At 44.9% G+C, this 21,313-nt stretch overlaps 2 protein-coding genes across 4 annotated transcripts in view; both read left to right on the forward strand.

Annotated features, from left to right (window-relative positions):
* Positions 1-15,495, forward strand: part of LOC137420696 (adhesion G protein-coupled receptor A2) — a 202,454-nt gene extending 186,959 nt beyond the window's left edge. Inside the window, exons 19-21 of the mRNA XM_068105976.2 lie at positions 8,816-8,899; positions 10,850-11,348; positions 14,098-15,495. Of these exons, the coding sequence (XP_067962077.2) occupies positions 8,816-8,899; positions 10,850-11,348; positions 14,098-14,649 (1,135 nt within the window). The 3' untranslated portion in view covers positions 14,650-15,495. The remainder of the gene's footprint in view (positions 1-8,815; positions 8,900-10,849; positions 11,349-14,097) is intronic.
* Positions 1-21,313, forward strand: part of KNDC1 (kinase non-catalytic C-lobe domain containing 1) — a 1,149,158-nt gene that overhangs the window by 849,051 nt on the left and 278,794 nt on the right. The window lies entirely within an intron of this gene.

Consider the following 21,313-nt stretch of genomic DNA (forward strand, 5'->3'; position numbering starts at 1 on the left):
CACAGCAGCCTGAAAAAAGATGGTGAGGATTATTGAGGGTCGAAAAGATTACAGGTAAGGGTGAAGGATGACCTGATATGCTGATGTAGTGCCAACATAAATACCTGAAGGGAAGAGTGCGATTCAATGGACAGAGGAAGGAGGCTGCACATGGAGGAGAAGAAACAAAAAAGCCACAAAACTGTCTGCAATGAGAGAGTAGCAGGCATTTATTCTGCTTCTTTGTGGAAAATGCTAACGATGTTGAGAGCTTTGGATTTTACAGCATTCAGGAGAGTTAAGTGTATGGTTATGGCAACAACTAGCCCATGGGAGAAAGCAGTATTCTGCTGAGTTATGCACAAAGGACTTGTAAGCTGTGAGCGGTTTCGATGCACCAAGGATTTGCCGCAATGAAGATGCACTGTAACATACCCAGTCTGATGCTCTGCGACTAGTTTTGGAGGCCAATTTTGATAAATGGCCTGTCATAATAGAAAAGAGAATACCTAGGGAGAGACGCAAAAGTTAGTGGCATCCCGTAAGAGGAACATTTTTGCGAAGTGCAAGATATCTGGAGAAGCAGCAGAAACTTGTATGGAGAGATCTGTGACGTAAGAACTGAGCCCTCAAATATTTAACGTCCATATTGTTCAGGAATTGGCTTAGCGGTTAGGGTGCCGGCTTGTGATCCTCGGATCCTGGGTGCGAATCCCGGTCGATCGTTGAATTAACGCCAGGGGGGTTGACTCAGCCTGTCATCCTTCCAAGGTTGGCGAATTGAGTACCAGTTCACTGGTAATTCCCTGTGTGTCGCAAGAGGCGACTAACAGGGTTGGTGGCAGGAAGGGCATCTGACCGTAAAACATTGCTTCAAAAAGGGGACCATGGTGCCCACAAAAGGCCAACCCTTGCTCTGCGGTGAAAATGGCCTCTAAAGGTGGTTCTTCATATTGTTCAGGAAGCGGGAGTAGTCTCACTTTAAGGAATGAGAGAGTATGAGCAGGGGTTGGGTGCATATGGACGGGGGAGCCAGAGTACAAGTGTGGGGTGGTAGAGCGCAGATATGGGGCGAGAGAGGGGGAGAATGAGGATGGATGAGGAAGAGGGAACTGTAAACTTGTCAGCGTCAACTGCCATGCACATGCAGTACAAATCGGATTCGGTTTCAAAATCCTGAGCCGAGCAATATGCAGGCCCACATTGAAGTCAGAGCGGGGGGAGTGGCAGTTAATATCAGAGATAAAAGAGTGCCGTCCACCAAAGAATGTAAAAGTGCCGTCCCAAGATCTGTAAAAATGTGGTTGGCAAGCGAAGTGATTTTGGGAGCAGGCCAAGAGAAAGAGGAAAGCGGAAAAAAAATTGGTGGGATGGGGGGCATCCCTATATTGCATAATGTACAAGAGGGTCGGTAGGAGGCCTGGCGAGCATTACGGGGTGTTGTGTGGACGGGGTGTCTCTGCCCCAGTATTAGGGAGCATTGCAGGGATAGGGGAATGTCTAAAATTGCTGAAAACGCATTATGTAATATATGGATGGCTCTAAATTATAGTAAATATATTTGAATAGAAACCTAGTGTTTGGTATTAAGGAGTCAGAAGAAAAGGGATATTGTAAGTTCAGCTTGACTAGCCAGGTAGGAGGAAGGTGGACAGGGGATTAGTTTTAACAAATAAAATATTTTTTGCTTTTGTATCAGGTAGGTGGTTAGGTCACTGAGAAAAAGCAGGTAATGGCAGTGTGAGTGGAGTACAAAAGAGAGAAGCTTTTGAAAGGGTTAACGACTGAGGCGCATGTGCTATGTGGACATGATTACTTGACCGAGACCACATGTATGAAATCAATATAAAAGCATAACATTAACTCAAGACAAAACACAGAATTGGGCATGTTGGACGATTATAATTATCCATAGAGATAACAATTAACAACAGTTAAATGAGACAAATCCTGAACGGTATCCTTATGCAGATCATTCTCTCGTAATAGAAAGACGGACATCCGTGCTGTTGAAAACTAAAAGCTGAAGCTCGTTGTTATGAAAGAACAAATCAAGCAGTTTCTGCCCTTCAAAAAAAAGGGGAATGCTTTGATGGAGTATGATTTGTTACTTAAGAAAATCGAATATTTTTCAAGTATATTGGTTGGTCTTGTGCGTTATTCTGTCTGATTGTCTGATTGTCTGTCTGTCTGTATGTCAGTCGCCTACAGGTCACAATTTTCAACCGATCTTCACGAAACATCACCAAATGGCAGAGTTGTTCATACGCAAGAAGCCTATTGTTTTTGGGGTCAAAAGGTCAATAGGCCAACATAGGCCAAAGGTCACCAACTTTGTCAAATTTCTAAAATCCTCAATTTTCATCCGATTGACTTGAAGTTTGAAGAGGATTCGCATATCTGGTCAATGAATTCAACCACCAATTATATTATTGGTCAACATAGGCCAATATGCCTACATATGGAGAAGAAGAGAAGTATGGAGATCCATATATGAGATACATTAATACATATGGAGAAGAGGAAGAAGTTGTTTCTTGGGTTTGTTGATCTGGAGAAAGCATTCGATCGGGTTCCACGCAAAGTATTGACATGGGCATTGAGGAAGTTAGGAGTGGAGGAATGGTTGATCAGAGTAGTGATGGCAATGTACAAAAGAGCGCGCACAGCTGTAAGGACGAAGGACGGGAACAGTGGTGAGTTTGAGGTGAAGGTGGGAGTGCATCAGGGGTCGGTACTAAGTCCACTACTATTTGTAGCTGTGATGGAGGTGCTGACTCAGAACATAAAGGAGGGTTTACCGTGGGAGTTGTTGTATGCAGATGATCTGGTGTTGATTGCGGAAAGTATGGATGGACTGAAGGAAAAGATGAACACGTGGAAGGAATGTATGGAGACAAAAGGTCTAAAGGTGAATATCGGAAAGACGAAGGTGATGGCAAGTGGTAAAGCATGTGGTGAGGTGGAAAGAACTGAGAAGTGGCCCTGTGCTGTGTGTCGGAAGGGTGTCGGAGTGAACTCCATTCAGTGTACAATGTGCGCTGAGTGGGTTCATCAAAAATGTAGTGGTCTGAGAGGGTCATTAACCAGTGTGGCAGCTACATTCAAATGTAAGGTGTGCACAGAGGAAGCTGCAGATGGAGGAAATGTTGAGTTGGATCTTGGAGACGGCGTGAAGCTGGAAGGTGTGAAAACATTTTGCTACCTCGGAGACATGCTGAATGGAGAAGGTGGATCAGACTCGGCAACGGTTGCTCGAGTGAGATGTGCATGGAAGAAGTTTCGGGAATTGAGTGGCGTGCTGATGATGAGGGGAGTGTCGGTGAAGCTGAAGGGAAAAGTGTATGCTGCATGTGTGAGAAGTGTTATGATTTATGGGAGCGAGACATGGGTAATGAACGTAGAGCAGCAACGAAGGTTGGAAAGGGTGGAAATGCGAATGGTTCGACGGATGTGCGGAGTATCGTTGAGAGAGAGGAAGACAAATGATGAATTGCGAAAGATGATGGGAATAGAGCCTGTGATTGATGCTGTGAAGAGGAACAGGTTGAGATGGTTTGGTCATGTGTTGAGGAAGGATGAAAGTGACTGGTTGAGAAGAGTGATGGAAATGAATGTAGAATGAAGTAGAAGACGGGGAAGACCGAGAAAGACTCGGCTAAAGATGGTGGAAGAAGAAATGCGGGCAAGGGGGTTAACAAGGAGAGATGCAGAAAATAGGGCAAAATGGAGAAGATTGTCATGGGGACCGCAAGGCTAACCCCCGCTCTAGCAGGGAAAATGGCCTTTAAAATGCATGTTGTTGTGTGTTGTATAGGCCAAAAGGTCAACATATGCCAAAAGGACAACATAGGCCAAATTTCTAAAATCCTCAATTTTTATCTGATTAAGTTGAAATTTGAAGAGGACTTGCATATCTGATCACTGAATTCAACCAATTATTTTCGAGGTCAACATTGGCTAAAAGGTCAACATAGGCCAAGTTTCTAAAATCCTCAATTTTCATCTGATTAACTTGAAAGTTGTAGAGGATTTGTATACCTGGTCACTAAATTCAACCACCAAGTATTTTTATGGTCACCATAGGCCAAAAGGTCAACATAGGTCAAGTTTCTAAAATCCTCAATTTTCATTCGATTGCCTTGACATTGTAAGAGGATATTTGCATACCAGGTCACTGAATTCAACCACCAATTATTTTTGAGGTCATCATAGGCCAACAACTTATTTTAGGGATTTCGCAAGTATCGTGCTATGCAGGACATATTTTTTGTTTATTTGTTGGTGTTTTCTTTTAAATAAAAAACGCATCTTAATAACATTGAAACAAAAAGATATGAGCAGTCAATGGATCAGTCTCAAGATTCCGTAATCTTTGCATATGTGTATAGGGCCATTTTAGTATTTCTGTGTGGAATAAGCTACGGTTTAGTATTTTTTCAGCTTTTTTTGTTTTGTTCCACTGCAAACCAAAGAAATACACATGTGGATACCAAAATATTTATTAATTTCACCAATTTTCTGGAAGAAATGGTGCATTATTTGAAAAAAGTGCACGGGTGCCAATATTTTTGGCTGCGAGAGTAGGATTGTTTGTCTTTCTAGAGCTTTGACAGGGTGGCCGATAGGTATGTACACTCACCTCTAAGCTGTCTACCCTGGGTTTGAATCCTGACCGTGTTGTAAACTGTATTCCCGGTGTTACACAGACAGGGTGATTCAACAACGTGTGTGCCTTCCCACAAATGGACTTGACGTTCAACTGACATCCCTTTTGCCGACATTAGTTGGTAGTCGTTAAAGATCCCACGGCGTTCTTCGCGAAGGGTCGGCGAGCTATCACCAGCACCATGAACAAATTACAAATTCCTGTCTTAACTACTGCTGCTGCGAAGTCAATTTGGCAAACCACCCAATATAACCCTTGCTCAGGAAGCTGCTTTGGTGGCAGACTATGGTGGCAGACTATGGTGGCAGACTATGGTGGCAGGCTATGGTGGCAGACTATGGTGGCAGGCTATGGTGGCAGGCTATGGTGGCAGACTTTGGTGGCAGACTATGGTGGCAGACTATGGTGGCAGACTATGGTGGCAGACTTTGGTGGCAGACTATGGTGGCAGACTTTGGTGGCAGACTATGGTGGCAGACTATGGTGGCAGGCTATGGTGGCAGACTTTGGTGACAGACTATGGTGGCAGGCTATGGTGGCAGGCTATGGTGGCAGGCTATGGTGGCAGACTTTGGTGGCAGACTATGGTGGCAGACTTTGGTGGCAGACTATGGTGGCAGACTATGGTGGCAGACTATGGTGGCAGGCTATGGTGGCAGACTTTGGTGGCAGACTATGGTGGCAGGCTATGGTGGCAGGCTATGGTGGAAGACTATGGTGGCAGACTATGGTGGCAGACTATGGTGGAAGACTATGGTGGCAGACTATGGTGGCAGACTTTGGTGGCAGACTATGGTGGCAGGCTATGGTGGCAGACTATGGTGGCAGACTATGGTGGCAGACTATGGTGGCAGACTATGGTGGCAGGCTATGGTGGCAGACTATGGTGGCAGACTTTGGTGGCAGACTATGGTGGCAGACTATGGTGGCAGACTATGGTGGCAGGCTATGGTGGCAGACTTTGGTGGCAGACTATGGTGGCAGGCTATGGTGGCAGGCTATGGTGGAAGACTATGGTGGCAGACTATGGTGGCAGACAATGGTGGAAGACTATGGTGGCAGACTATGGTGGCAGGCTATGGTGGCAGGCTATGGTGGCAGGCTATGGTGGCAGGCTATGGTGGCAGGCTATGGTGGAAGACTATGGTGGCAGGCTATGGTGGAAGACTATGGTGGCAGGCTATGGTGGCAGGCTATGGTGGAAGACTATGGTGGCAGACTATGGTGGCAGACTATGGTGGCAGACTTTGGTGGCAGACTATGGTGGCAGACTATGGTGGCAGACTTTGGTTCTGTGAAGAGTATGGCACATCAGAGAGAGAGAGAGATCATCAATTTCGCTTGTTGAGTTTGATATATACATTTTTGCTTTGTGCTTTCTCATTCTCTTCTAATCAATAAACTTAGGACTTGTGTTCTCTTTGAATGTTTTACACAGTTTCCAATGAGGCATGGATACGCAAACACACATGAGATTTGCATGATATGTTGATATCTACACCTATAAAAGGCAAAAATCTCTCTGTTTCTCTCTCTTTGTATGTTTGTGTTCTATGCACAACCACATATTTTAAGTTACAAACTCCAAACCCGGGATAGAAATGCAACTTTGTGTGGAGGTACCATCGGCTATGTGGCTGCAGCTAGGTATGTAAATGCACACCATCTAGTGCCACCTGGTGGTGGTGGCAGAGTGTATTACAATTTCCTTTTCTACCTGGGCAGTGCTGAGGTTTTAACACTTTTTTGCAAAGGTAAATTTGTCCTCCTCCTCTCCCGTACGTCTTCCCCTTCCCTCCTCCCTCCTCTCTCTCCTCCGGGCAACACTAGGTATTTCAGATAGTAAGGTTATAGGAAAAAAAATACAACCAAGGCATTCATCATGTGTAATTCATTCCACTGTACTCTTAATTCTCCCTTTTAATACTGAAGTCAAGTCTCGTGTAAGAGCTGGAAATATAACGTTTATTCTGATAATTCAATGTAAGTAACTTAAGTCACAGTATCAATGTTGCAAGCTATAATTATGATGTATTTTCGAGTCACCACACTGCTGGCCCAAATGGTAATTATGTTTTGCCCACTATCATTATAGTTGGCCGTGGTTTATTAACACGTCGCCCCACGCAGCAGAAGACGGGGGTTTGCAATCACTTCTGTGTGTATGTGTGTGTGTGTGTGTGTGGTGTGTGTGTGTGTCTGCTTGTGTGTGTGTGTGTGTGTGTGTGTGTGTGTGTGTGTGTGTGTGTGTGTGTGTGTGTGTGTGTGTGTGTGTATTTGTGTTTGTGTGCATGTCTGTGTGTGTATCTGTGTCTGTGTGTGTGTTGTGTATGTGTGTCTGTGATCTGTGTGTGTGTGTGTGTGTATCTGTGTCTCTGTGTGTGTGTGTGTGTGTGCGTGTGTGTGCGTGTGTGTATCTGTGTCTGTGTGTGTGTGTGTGCGTGTGTGTCTGTGTGTGTGTGTGTGTGTGTGTATCTGTGTCTGTGTGTGTGTGTGTGTGTGTGTGTGTGTGTGTGCGTGTGTGCATGCGTGTGTGTGTGTGTGTGTGTGTGTGTGTGTGTGTGTGTGTGTGTGTGTGTGTGTGTGTGTGTCCAGGCCATAACGTTTTTACCATTAGAGATTTTGACATTTAGAGGTTTGACCATTAGAGACAAACTTTTTTATGAGAATATGGTGAAAATAATTAAAAATTGGGTCACAATGTGAAAAGGCAAAGTCATAGTAGCATTCATTGCCCTTATCAGCCCCGCCACATTGCGTCGAGTGTATGATGAGCCGTTTTTTAAATGGCTTCCATGTTTCTTTATTTATTTGAGCTTCATCATTGAGTTTCAGTAGGCCTGTCCAGGCCATAACATTTTTACTATTTCAGCTTTTGTCATAAAATTTTCAACAAACCTTTATTATAAGACTATGTAGACACACAAATGAATAAAATGTACAATTTTTTTAAACTGTCATTTTCATCGACTTTAGTTTGAGAATAAAGCGGACGTGGACGGGCTTTGCATTTTGAGATGCTTTCTCGTTTAATTATTTGATTATAACTTCGACAACGATAATAATTGGCTGCGGTGATAGTTTTCATTTTCCAAGATGGGAAATGTTTCAAATTGTTTAGTAGCATTGAGATTTTGGATCAAACTTTCCATAATAAAGTTGTACAAATGTTTAATTCACAATTATATACTTTATTACCATGAAATTGTTTCATAAGAAGATTTTGTTTTTTTCCATGAATCCTTCAATTTGATCGAAGTATTGTCGTCAGGGGGAATAATCATATAATTGTTCACATCGTCCCACAAGCACCATTTTTGGACCAGAGGGAGATATTACCATTAGCTACCAATTTCTCGAGGGAGCCAAGCTGGTCTCCCTCTGTGGTGGCCATATTGGACAAATCCAAGATGGCCGCCATCGAAAGTAAGGCGTTCTAAATAACTAGAGAACCAAAAGTAGTAGAACCATAAATAACACCACTTTGTAGGGGTTTCCGAGTATGAGGAATCCATTTCTGGTGTTATTTTGCCGATTCGAGATGAAGATCATGTCATAAGGTCGCATTTAAGGACATTTTTTGACAAAAATACATGTTTTTCGTCCATATAGGATCAATGGATACAGTGCCATGCTATGTTATCCAAACTTAATCATTATTATCAATGCATTGCAGAAATATACATGTATATAAGATGACATAAAATGTATTGCTAATGATAGTTTCTTCGTGTGTAGGTTGACATTCCAGATATAGAAGGTGGACCTTAATCATAACATAAGCAAGGCAGACGTTCCAGTCACCATTGTGACATCACCAGATAGCCGACAACAATCCAAAGCATTACATATAAGTTGATACATGTATATTAAATTGGTTAAAGAAATTAAAGAAATTAAATTAAATTATTGAAAAGGAAACCAAAATCAAACTTCAAAAGTTAAAAATTACTCCCACCCCACACATAAGGAAGAGGAAGGGTTGAACATCAGCACGTTGGGAGGCGTACATCAAACAATTTCATTATTGATCGGAATTACTGGATGATTCCCAGTTTTGTAAATCTCAGTTTATTTGGGCTTTCTGTGAGTTTTCCTGTTAATTTGAACATTTTGAGGATTCACACTCTGTGCAATCTGATGTGTTTTGTTGCATCACCGCTGCAGGTTTTATCTAATTGGTGGAGGCATCCCGCTTGTCATCTGTGGAATAACAGCAGCAGCAAATGTGGGGGACCACGGTAGTCCATGGTACGACTGCATCCTGGCAATAGCACATCCAATCACATTCCTAAGGATATATTTTACTAACTTTGCAAACATATCCAATGACATCAGACATTTTGGCTAACATACTGCGTCTGCAATACACTTTGCTAAATTTACTCAAAACAACAAAAGTATACCCTAACTTGTGCAGAACTATACATCATTTACTCCACATAAGGTATGTGCAAAGTAAATGATGTACCGTATTGTTAGAAGCACGGAGTATTTTCCATGCACTCCTAACTGTTTTTCATTGTTGATAAAATATTGTTAAAATTAAATTCGTAATTTAATACGGCTTTCCACTCCATTTCATCTTCGTGCAGCTCATGCACGGTGAGATTTAAAAAGCTGTTTCATAATGGTCGACGGGCTGACAGTATGGCCTAGATGTACATCATCATCATCATCATCATCATCATCATCATCATCATCATCATCATCATCATCATCATCATCATCATACTAAAATACACAATTTGGTGTCTCTCCTTGGTCGCTGCATTTGGTCGTTAGTTATCAAATCTGAATCAAACTTGCCTGTGGGACTAAGGTTTCAACTCCATGAGGACATCTCATGTAAAGACATATCTCATGTCATAACGTAGAAGACAAAGGTTTTAGATACTTGGTTTTCTGAACATCCCCAGTGTTCTGAAGAGGAGGTCGACACAAATTATCCATGTAAACGTGTACGCTTAAACTCCACTTCTGGTTGGCTAGTGTATGACGACAAGCTCTCTATTTCCATCCATTTCTGCCTTAATTTTACATTTCAGACATTATTTTCAGTCTAGTGTGTTGCTTCAGCTGCTGTTCTCACCACTTGCTCACTTGATTGGATTTTTAGGGCATTTGACTGCTGTTCCAATTCTTCTTTTGCCTACTTCGATTTTTCTTTGTTGCTATTCCTTTATTTTTTGGACTGGACTGGACACAAAAGAAAGTTGACTTTCCCCCATCCCCCGAAAATAATTTTCCCAGAAACGATAACACCAGCAGCCATAAAGAGCTCAGAATCCGAAATTTTCCAGGGCCCTCAAGTGGGTCCCAGACCCTACGCCATATTGGATTCACTCTATATGCTCGCATAGCCTGGTATTGGCTTAGCGGTTAGGGTGCCGGCTTGGGATCCTAGGATCCTGGGTTCGAATCCCGGTCGATCACTGAATTAACGCCAGGGGGGTTGACTCAGCCTGTCATCCTTCCGAGGTCGGCAAATGGAGTACCAGCTTGCTGGGATGAATGATCACGGTGTGTACCCCGGTTTAGAATAGGTACACCGCATCCCTGCGCGTCGTAAGAGGCGACTGAGGGTTGGCGTCAGGAAGGGCATCCGGCCATAAAAAAAACATTGCCTCAAACAGGGAACCATGATTGTCATGAGGCCCGCAAGGCTAACCCCCACTCTAGCGGGGAAAATGGCCTTAAAACGATCATTCATATTCATTCATTCGATACGCTCGCATGTCTCCCTTCCCACATTTCAATGGCGATCAACGCCATTGGTCCACCCTGTCTGATTTCTCACTCCTATTGTAGTTCATATCTTCCAGGAGCTTCAAAAATGCTGTAAAGATAACCTCTAAATATCTTTAAATGAGTTTAAGATATTTTAATTATCTTCATTAATTAATTGGTATAAAAAGTGTATATCAGTCACTTTAGGATTTATGCTTTCCAGAAGATACCGTGTCAAATGCATTTGTTACGAAGAACTAAATGTTCTGAATAATAAAATGTAATAAGCGACAAAATAAAATTGGATATTATTATATTTGCTTTCATAGTGAATGCAATGGCATTTGTTGCTTTGCAGAGGATTTAAGAGATGTTCCTGAAAATATAATTTTAAAATGGTGGAGCATTTAAAATATTCTGATTGTTACTTTGTATATCCCTTTCCATTTCTTTGTTGCTGAAACACCATAGCTGTTGGTTGGCTTGGGAGCCCAGCCTAGCAGCTTTTTTTGGACCCGCGGCCTTTGCTGCTCTGGCCACCCTGGCCTACCTGACTTTGGGTCTGGTTCGCCTCTGCTGCCATCATCGTTCCCAGCAAGAGTCAGCTGGCAGAACGACTGCTACCGAGGGGTCCAAAGAAGGAATCTGGGACGACGAACTTTCACCTTCGGCCCAATTGCTAGGTGCCGCGTGCACCCTTGTTGCTTGCAGCGCAGCCGGCACATTTGGTGGGCTTGCGGCGGCTCGTGGAGGCTTGACGTACGCGGGGCTCACCGGCATGTGGGCTGCTGCTTTGGGACTCGGTTCGCTACTGCATCATGGGTTACGTCGCCAGGATGTGCGACAATGCTGGGGCTGCAGGGCAAAAAGGGCAGCTGAGGCCAGCACCACACATGGACAGGTCAACACCACTGCCCGTTCAGGCTCAAGCACCGACTGGTCTGGAGCCATGAAACTCACCAACCTGCAGGTAAGGCCTAATCAAAGCAGAAAGCTATGCAATATGTAATAGGGCAACTATGTATTATATACGATTCGAGGAAGATTAGTGCTGGTTCAACTTATACAAATTAACCTTCGGCAACACCTCCTTTATCAAGTTCCAGCCATTCCAATTCATTTTCCATCAGACTACATTCACCTAGTTTTGCCAAAACAGTCAAAAGTAAACTTAACAAGCCTGTTGGAAAAGTACAGTGAAGTTTTTACGCAAATATGAATGTTAGCACCATCATGTGTGCATCTCATGTAACGACCAGTTCAGCAACTGCAGCCTTATTTTGAATTTGGCCAACAAAGATGCCACTGAAGGAGTCCGGGCTCCAGCATGATACGGACAAAAAGATGGCAAGGCACAAACTCGTCCGAGAAGATGTTTATTCGTAAAACCAACTCGGGAACACTGTAAAGCCCGTTTATCGGGCTGCATTATAAAGCACAACCAGAAACCGAAACCGAAAGCCACGCCTCTCAAGCGAGGCGTGCTTCGGTGGTCACGTGATCGACAGGTGTAGCTGATTATACCCGCACGCGCGGCACGCTTTGGTGGTCACGTGACCAGCCACTCTGGCGCCGGGGATCCCCGCCGGGGACGTCACCGGCTGGAGCAAGGAGATTCTGATGCTGGTCTTGCTTGGGGGACCCATGGGTCGCTACACACGCCCCCCCAGAATGGACTTGGTCCAGGGAGGTCAACCTGAGGGGGTTCCGGATGACCCGACCGAAACGACCCCTGGCCAGTCGCGGGGGGGGGGGGGGGGGGTCCGGTGTGGTGGCGGGTGGTCGGACGGGGGGTGCAGGCAGGGGGGGTCCGGTGTGGTGGCGGGTGGTCGGACGGGGGGTGCAGGACGGGGGGCGGCCGAGGGGCCGGGCAAGTCCTCGGGGGAGGCTGCCGAGGTTCCTCGCGGGCCTCCCGAGGTTGCAGTTCGCGGGTGCAGTGCCGAGAAGGCTCGAGCGGTGCACGCGAAAAGCGGGTGAGCCAACCGAGGGGCTGGTCAAGGCCTCGGGGGAGGCTGCCGAGGTTCCTCGCGGGCCTCCCGAGGTTGCAGTGCGCGGGGGCAGTGCCGAGAAGGCTCGAGCGGTGCACGCGAAAAGCGGGTGAGCCAACCGAGGGGCTGGTCCAGGCCTCGGGGGAGGCTGCCGAGGTTCCTCGCGGGCCTCCCGAGGATGCGGGGCTGGTCAAGGCCTCGGGGGATGCAGTGAACGGGGGGCGGCCGAGGGGCCGGGGAAGTCCTCGGGGGAGGCTGCCGAGGTCCCTCGCGGGCCTCCCGAGGTTGCAGGGTCAGAGAAGTAGTTGCGGTTGTAGTTGTAGGTGCGCGAGGGTGACGAAGCGGCCGTGCCGCGAACGTCAGTGCGCGCGAAGGTGACGAAGCAGCCGTTCTGCCAACGTCAGTGCGTGCGAAGGTGACGAAGCAGCCGTGCCTTCGGAGGGTCTTAGAATAGCTTCACCCCTCCGGTCGTAGAGGAGGAGCCGAGCGCGGTGCGCGAACCTCATAGTCATGGCCGTCGTTGTTTCCGAAACTCCGGCATTTCGAAACCGCATTCGAAACTGCGCCCGAAGCCATGCGGGAGAAGCCGGCGTCACCAGCTTAGGTGGCTTCCCTGGCTAGGGCGTGCTTGCCGTGTCCGTTCGCAGCCCCCGCATCCGTGCGGGGGCAGTCGGGGTTGCGTGTTCAAATTCGGGGTCACCAGTGAAGGAGTCCGGGCTCCAGCATGATACGGACAAAAGGATGGCAAGGCACAAACTCGTCCGAGAAGATGTTTATTCGTAAAACCAACTCGGGAACACTGTAAAGCCCGTTTATCGGGCTGCATTATAAAGCACAACCAGAAACCGAAACCGAAAGCCACGCCTCTCAAGCGAGGCGTGCTTTGGTGGTCACGTGATCGACAGGTGTAGCTGATTATACCCGCACGCGCGGCACGCTTTGGTGGTCACGTGACCAGCCACTATGGCGCCGCGGATCCCCGCCGGGGACGTCACCGGCTGGAGCAAGGAGATTCTGATGCTGGTCCTGCTTGGGGGACCCATGGGTCGCTACACCACCATGCACACACCTATTAAACATGGCCGCCACCCTCTGATCTGGTCCCTATCTTAGCACGATGTACCCAAAGAGTGATTGACATTCATAAGAAACCTTGGCATATGTGAGCACATTGCCCTGTCCAATAACTTTCTTTGAACATGGCCAGTCAATACTTATACAAACCACTGTTTTTTATTTGTATACTTTGTCTCGGCTCAAATGAGAGTGAACACATAGAACGCATAATAAAGGGAGTGGGAGACAAGAGGGGGAGAGAGAGGGAAGCACAACTATAGTAGAGAACATGGACATCGGGAGATCTGTGGGAGGGAGAGGGCTTGGGGGGAGGAGCAACAGGAAGGGGGGGGGGGGGGGTGGGAGAGGTATAAAATGTATTTATTTATTAATGTTTTATTTTTAAAAAATTTGAACAGTTATTTATTTCGCTCATTAAAGGTTGGAAAACTCAAGATGGATTAATCTGATATATATAGTATATGTATAATCATGATTAATGTGTACAGATATAACATTTTTCAACAATTGCAAATGATAAATTTGGCTGATAGTTTACAACTCTTATAGTTTCATGCAATTAACTGATGGATCAATGCAATTCGATATTTCATGACCATTGATGTGCATTTCAGTCTTTTGTCGGCAAGTCATTGCATTCTTTGTTTTCCTAAGGTTGCTCAAAACCGAGGACTGGAGACCAGTCGGAGCCTGCCCGGCCTATGTCCAACAGGTGGCTCTGCGGAGAGGTTGAGTACAACTGAGCCCTCACTTAATGGGGAAGCAATATCCCATGAGCATGAGTCCACCTGGTCCAACGGGCAGGTCGTACGGCCCAAGACGTGGGGCAGGCCAAGTGGAGGAACTTCGGCGGCCATCTCCGCCCAGGCTAGGTTGGCAGCTTTACGAGGATATGCCTATGACGTTCCTACCAGTCTGGATGGCAGTGGGCATGAGGATTCCGAGAGGCACGTCCAGAGGAACGGACCAGGCAAGTACACCACACAGCTGCCCTCCGATGAGGACTCGACGCAGACGTGTAAGGAAGAGGCTGAAAATGTGAGCATTTGCGGAGCGATGAACAGACGAGGACGATCGATGGAGTTGGCTGCCGTATCACAAGGGACACACAGTACAAGAGACACTGGCAGTGAGGCAGAGCTCGCCAGGGCTGAAAGTAAAGCAAGCATACGGACAGGACCTTGGAAAAACGAGACAACGGTGTGAGGCCTCTTTTCAAATTGGGACCGCTCATGATTGATAAATTGGACTGTCCAGGACACGAATGGAAATTTCCAGATAGAAGTCACTATGCACTCAATGACAATCCTTTTCTAGGTGTCCAGTCCCTCGCTTTGTGCCAAAGATGTTTTCAAGCGAATGTCGAGGTATTTCTCTGATGTGTCAGTGGCATATATATATATATATATTTATATTTTATGGTATTATGCTTTTCCACTGTCAACAGTGGCGTTTTTATTTGTTTTTAAATAAGGATTTTGCCAAACTAAAAGCAGGGATTTTATTTCTGTGCCGTTTAAACTTCCATATCTAAAGGTCGTGTTTGACTTTCATACCTGAATGAATCTTGCGTGATTTGCATTCAGTGGAGGGAATGACACAGGGTGACGGGGATTCTCCATGGGAAATGTGGACTCTAAGCAATTCTCGAGCGTGCATTTTGGACGTTTTCCCTCATATTTAGTTTTGGGGTCAGTGAACTATGGGATATGACCATATGACGTCGATAAGACATCGGCAGCCAATGCCCGTCGAGGCCAGGGCAGGTCGGGATTTGGAAAGTGTTCAAGGTTCATATGACCACCATGCTTTCCACGGTGTTCTTCGACACGGCGTTCACACAAGCTGAAAATACTTACAGCATATGGGGCAGTGCCAAAGCAATTACGATGTTTAACAGTAAAGTTGCCATAATGAGACACATCAAACAGATCGCGTCAGAAAGTCAGACTTTTCGCAAACGTGTTTTTAAAACAGATGTCAAGCTCCAACCAAATGAACATATGCGTCGCCCTCTGGTGTTTCACATATATATATATATATATATATATATATATATATATATATATATATATATATATATATATATATATATAAATATATATACACAACAACAACAGGCATTTTAAAGGCCATTTTCCCTGCAAGAGCGGGGGTTAGCCATATATATATTCATATTTATATGCAGTATATATATATTAGGGTGGTCCACAGATATCTTCAAATTTTCAAATTTCAAATTTTCAGATATCTTCAAATCCAATCTTCAAATTTTTGGACCACCCTAATAGATATATATATGTGTGTATATATATATATATATATATATATATATATATATATATATATATATATATATACATATATATATATATACAGTATATATATATATATATATATATATATATATATATATCTCTCTCTATATATATATATATATACAGTCACGTGAAAAAGTAAGTACACCCCATGTAAAGTTTTGACTTTTTCAACATTTTTCAACATATTTCAACATACAGCCATTTGCTCTTCATTTCAACAATATTGATAGATAAAGGTGATATAATATAACAAATATCATGAAACATTTACATTTTGTAGTCCATTGTATAATTTAAATAAACATAAATGCAAATTTCGCATGTGGAAAAAGTAAGTACACCCCTACATTTATCACTACTTCAAATACCTAAAATTAGAATCAGGTGCACCAGCTCAAGTGCAAATGATTAGAACATCGATAGAGAGCATCTTGGAGGAACCTGTCTTATTTAAACCTCAGAGATTTAGTTTGGTTTGCTCTTTGTTGTTGAAGTGTGCGGCGTCACCATGCCAAGATCAAAAGAGCTCTCTGAGGCCTTCAGAAAGAAGGTTATAGATGCCTACGAGTCTGGGAAGGGATTTAAAAAGATCTCCAAACAATTTGAAATCAATCATTCGACTGTCCGGAAGATCATCTTCAAGTGGAGAAGATTCCAAACAACTGCCAACTTGTTCAGGCCAGGACACCCGAGCAAGTTCAGCCCAAGAGCAGACCGAAAGATGCTGAAAGAAGTCTCTAAGAACCCCAGAATGTCATCACGGGACCTACAGGTAGCTCTTGCCACTGTTGATGTCAAAGTGCACGAGCCTACCATTAGAAAGAGGCTGCAAAAATTTGATCTACATGGGAGGTGTGCCAGAAGGAAACCTTTGCTGTCCAGAAAGAACATCAGGGTAAGACTAAAGTTTGCCGATGAACACCTAGGCAAAGACCAGCACTTCTGGAACAATGTGCTCTGGACAGATGAGTCAAAGGTAGAGCTATTTGGCCACAGTACCAGAAGACATGTTTGGCAGAAACCAAAGACAGCATTTCACCACAAGAACCTGATACCAATTGTAAAGCATGGTGGGATTGGTGGTGGAAATATTATGGTTTGGGGCAGCTTTTCTGCATCAGGGCCTGAGCAGCTCACCATCATAGAATCCACTATGAATTCTTCATTGTACCAGAGGGTGCTTGAGGATAATGAGAGGCCATCTGTCGGAAAGTTGAAGCTCAACCGAAGGTGGACCTTGCAACATGACAATGACCCTAAACATACCAGGAAATCCACCAAGGAATGGCTGAAAATAAAGAAATGGAGGGTTCTGGAATGGCCAAGTCAAAGCCCGGATCTAAATCCCATCGAGATGTTGTGGGGGGATTTGAAACGAGCTGTGCATGCAAGAAACCCCTCAAACATTGCACAGCTGAAAGAATTCTGCATGGAGGAGTGGGCAAAAAATTCTCCCAGTCGATGTCAGAGACTGGTAGACAGTTATAAGAAACGCCTACTTGAGGTTGTTTCTGCCAAAGGGGGCAATACCACCTATTAGAGCCAAGGGTGTACTTACTTTTTCCACATGCGAAATTTGCATTTATGTTTATTTAAATTATACAATGGACTACAAAATGTAAATGTTTCATGGTATTTGTTATATTATATCACCTTTATCTATCAATATTGTTGAAATGAAGATCAAATAGCTGTATGTTGAAATATGTTGAAAAAGTCAAAACTTTACATGGGGTGTACTTACTTTTTCACGTGACTGTACGTATATAGTCGAATAATTTGTTGCAAACCCCATTTTGAAATCCTATAAAGTTGTTCCAGAAGTGCAATCTTTCAAGCAAAGGTTTGTGGACATAAAATTGTACACGTGTTAAGTCTTTGTTCTCTTACCAATGGTCTTTAAATAATTGATGCATGGCACTAATAAAGGCAATGTGTAAAAACATTAATATTTTAAAATAATATCTTCATGATCATGGCGTCATCGGACGGACGCAATGTAATCTAGTTGATGAGAAGGGCACTTATTATTTTATTTTTTTCGACATGGAGTTTATAAGAAGTGAAGACAAGAGCCGTCACAGTTTACCACTTTCAGAAAGAAATCGTACGTGGGTTTGCGCATCGTATCAGGGTCTCGAAGCCGAGGGACATGGTCCATCAGGTGCGGACTTCAAAAGCAAAGAAATAATTATTGGCAATGCCTTTGGTTGACAATAGGTGTTGAAGGTTTGGTTGTGTATTTTTCTTCCCACTGGGCTGATGTAATTATTATTTTTGTTAAAGCTGAGTCTTCAATCCGTGGCCTCAATTATGAAGTCATTCACTGACATTGACAAAATTGGTATTTTTCTACAATTGTTTAACTGAAATTTTCGTCATGCAACTCGGACAAGGATTTTTGTCTTTTTTAATTAACTGTCCAACTTTTGTTTCCCTTTTTCGTAACTGGTGTCAAGCCGTGGAGTTACCGATCAATCCGAAGAAAGAGAAAAAAATTTTTTTACTCTGGCAACAGAAATTAATTAATGAGCTCTTTTGAGGAAGTTTCTGCTTCTTTCCAAAGTTAAAGGGCTCCCTGTGTTCTCTTCTCATGTGGAACCCTCCATCCCACCTCCTCTATCCCTTCCGCTTTCAATTGCACTTAATTTATCACTCCCCATTCAAATATTTTATCTTTTCAAATATGATTGTTACATGAAAAGCGATTATTCTTAGAAGCAATAGTGTCTCATTCTATGAAAGGTACTCCTCATGGTCACGTTTACCTATTAAATTATAATGAGCGGAAGTTTTGTCAAACCGGAAGATCATTCATGATCTTTGTGTTTGACTTTGAGGAAGTCAACCCATCACTATTATAATAGAGTGGATCCAAACACAGACACTCCCTGCCCAGAAATGCAGAATGCCTTTATGCTTTGCATCTTCTTCCTCTTCCTCTTTTTCTTCTGCATGCAGCACATGGCAGGGGGTTTCCATTCGTTGCCCGGAGCATGGCTGTGCCACTGATGCAACGCCCCCTGTAGGTTATGAGATAAATTTCGAATTTGGCCAGGATGCCCGACATGAATCACCTACCCAGGTAAGACAGCCCAAAAGCGAGTGCGCATACCTTGATTTTATCCTGCCAGGCTGTGCTTTCCTCCCAGCACTAAATGTAAATGTTTTGCAGGTAGTGAGATTGCAAACGCGAATGCACAGAATATAACAGCTGCACGGGCAATGCGTTTGTTTTTATGCCAACCTCTGATGGCTGTACCATGTTAGTATTAAGCCAATATACAGTATTTGTTTGTCAGTGTTATATATATATATAATAAAGTATTTCTGGTGTTTGTTATGTGTGTGTGTTGTTACTATTTACTTACCACATGGTTATAAACTCCAAGGTGAACATGGTTGATTTTGGCAGTGGATATTGTGTTACAGACCTTGTCACGTGGGCGGAAACCATCCAATGAGAGGAATTGAAGACCACACTGGAGGCTAGTTTAAGTATAAAACAAAGCAGTCAGTTTTCCTGACCAACCAACTGCGAACTGCAGGCTCGCACCACTCTGGTACCAATTTAGCCCTCCAGGGATTCAAATTAAACCCAAACGTGTGTGTGCGGCAAAATGGCAGGATCACGAGGCATACCCTGTCTCTTTAAGAAATAATAATTTCTGAGCACATAAGACCAGGAACAAAATCCTACTAGACTAACACAATAACAACACTAGAACTGTGATTGGTAGAGTGTATACCTCCGTCAGGTGGAACAATTTACGTTTTGTATCGCACTGATCGGCCAGGTTTGCATCCGGACCTGAACCAAAATCTAATCGCCTTGTTCTTGTCACCTATCCAACTCATCCGCCAAGTTTTGGCAAAACCCGTCCACAACATTTTGAGATATTGTGCAATATATAGTTTATAATATTATTTGGCCACAAGGGGGTATCTACCCCTCTGCCCAGGCACAACAGACCAATCACCAACCCAGGAGTTCAGCCAATCATGGGCCGAGAAAAGTCAAAGGCCCGCATCCTATACTTTGATGGACAGTTGGGTGGGTCCATCTCTCCCCCTCCCGTCCTATACTTTGACAGTTGGGTGGGTCCATCTCTCCCCCTCCCATCCTATACTTTGACAGACAGTTGGGTGAGTCCATCTCTCCCCCTCCCATAATATACTTTGATGGACAGTTGGGTGGGTCCATCTCTCCCCCTCCCATCCTATACTTTGATGGACAGTTGGGTGGGTCCATCTCTCTCCCTCCCATCCTATACTTTGATGGACAGTTGGGTGGGTCCATCTCTCCCCCTCCCATCCTATACTTTGACGGACAGTTGGGTGGATCTATCTCTCCCCCTCCCATCCTATACTTTGATGGACAGTTGGGGGGGTCCATCTCTCACCCTCCCATCCTAAACTTTGATGGACAGTTGGGTGGGTCCATCTCTCGCCCTCCCGTCCTATACTTTGACGGACAGTTGGGTGGGTCTATCTCTCCTCCTCCCATCCTATACTTTGATGGACAGTTGGGTGGGTCCATCTCTCCCCCTCCCATCCTATACTTTGACGGACAGTTGAGGGGGGTCCATCTCTCCCCCTCCCATCCTATACTTTGATGGACAGTTGGGTGGGTCCATCTCTCCCCCTCCCATCCTATACTTTGATGGACAGTTGGGTGGGTCCATCTCTCCCCCTCCCATCCTATACTTTGATGGACAGTTGGGTGGGTCTATCTCTCCCCCTCCCATCCTATGCTTTGATGGACAGTTGGGTGGGTCCATCTCTCCCCCTCCCATCCTAAACTTTGATGGACAGTTGGGTGGGTCCATCCTATACTTTGATGGACAGTTGGGGGGGTCCATCTCTCCCCCTCCCATCCTATACTTTGACGGACAGTTGGGTGGGTCCATCTCTCCCCCTCCCATCCTATACTTTGATGGACAGTTGGGTGGGTCTATCTCTCCCCCTCCCATCCTATGCTTTGATGGACAGTTGGGTGGGTCCATCTCTCCCCCTCCCATCCTAAACTTTGATGGACAGTTGGGTGGGTCCATCCTATACTTTGATGGACAGTTGGGTGGGTCCATCTCTCCCCCTCCCATCCTATACTTTGACGGACAGTTGGGTGGATCTATCTCTCCCCCTCCCATCCTATACTTTGATGGACAGTTGGGGGGGTCCATCTCTCACCCTCCCATCCTAAACTTTGATGGACAGTTGGGTGGGTCCATCTTTCGCCCTCCCGTCCTATACTTTGACGGACAGTTGGGTGGGTCTATCTCTCCCCCTCCCATCCTATACTTTGATGGACAGTTGGGTGGGTCCATCTCTCCCCCTCCCATCCTATACTTTGACGGACCGTTGGGTGGGTCCATCTCTCCCCCTCCCATCCTATACTTTGATGGACAGTTGGGTGGGTCCATCTCTCCCCCTCCCATCCTATACTTTGACGGACAGTTGGGTGGGTCCATCTCTCCCCCTCCCATCCTATACTTTGACGGACAGTTGGGTGGGTCCATCTCTCCCCCTCCCATCCTATGCTTTGATGG

The sequence above is a fragment of the Myxine glutinosa genome, chromosome 2 (genome assembly GCF_964187855.1).
Source record: "Myxine glutinosa chromosome 2, kmMyxGlut1.1, whole genome shotgun sequence".
Taxonomy (NCBI): domain Eukaryota; kingdom Metazoa; phylum Chordata; class Myxini; order Myxiniformes; family Myxinidae; genus Myxine; species Myxine glutinosa.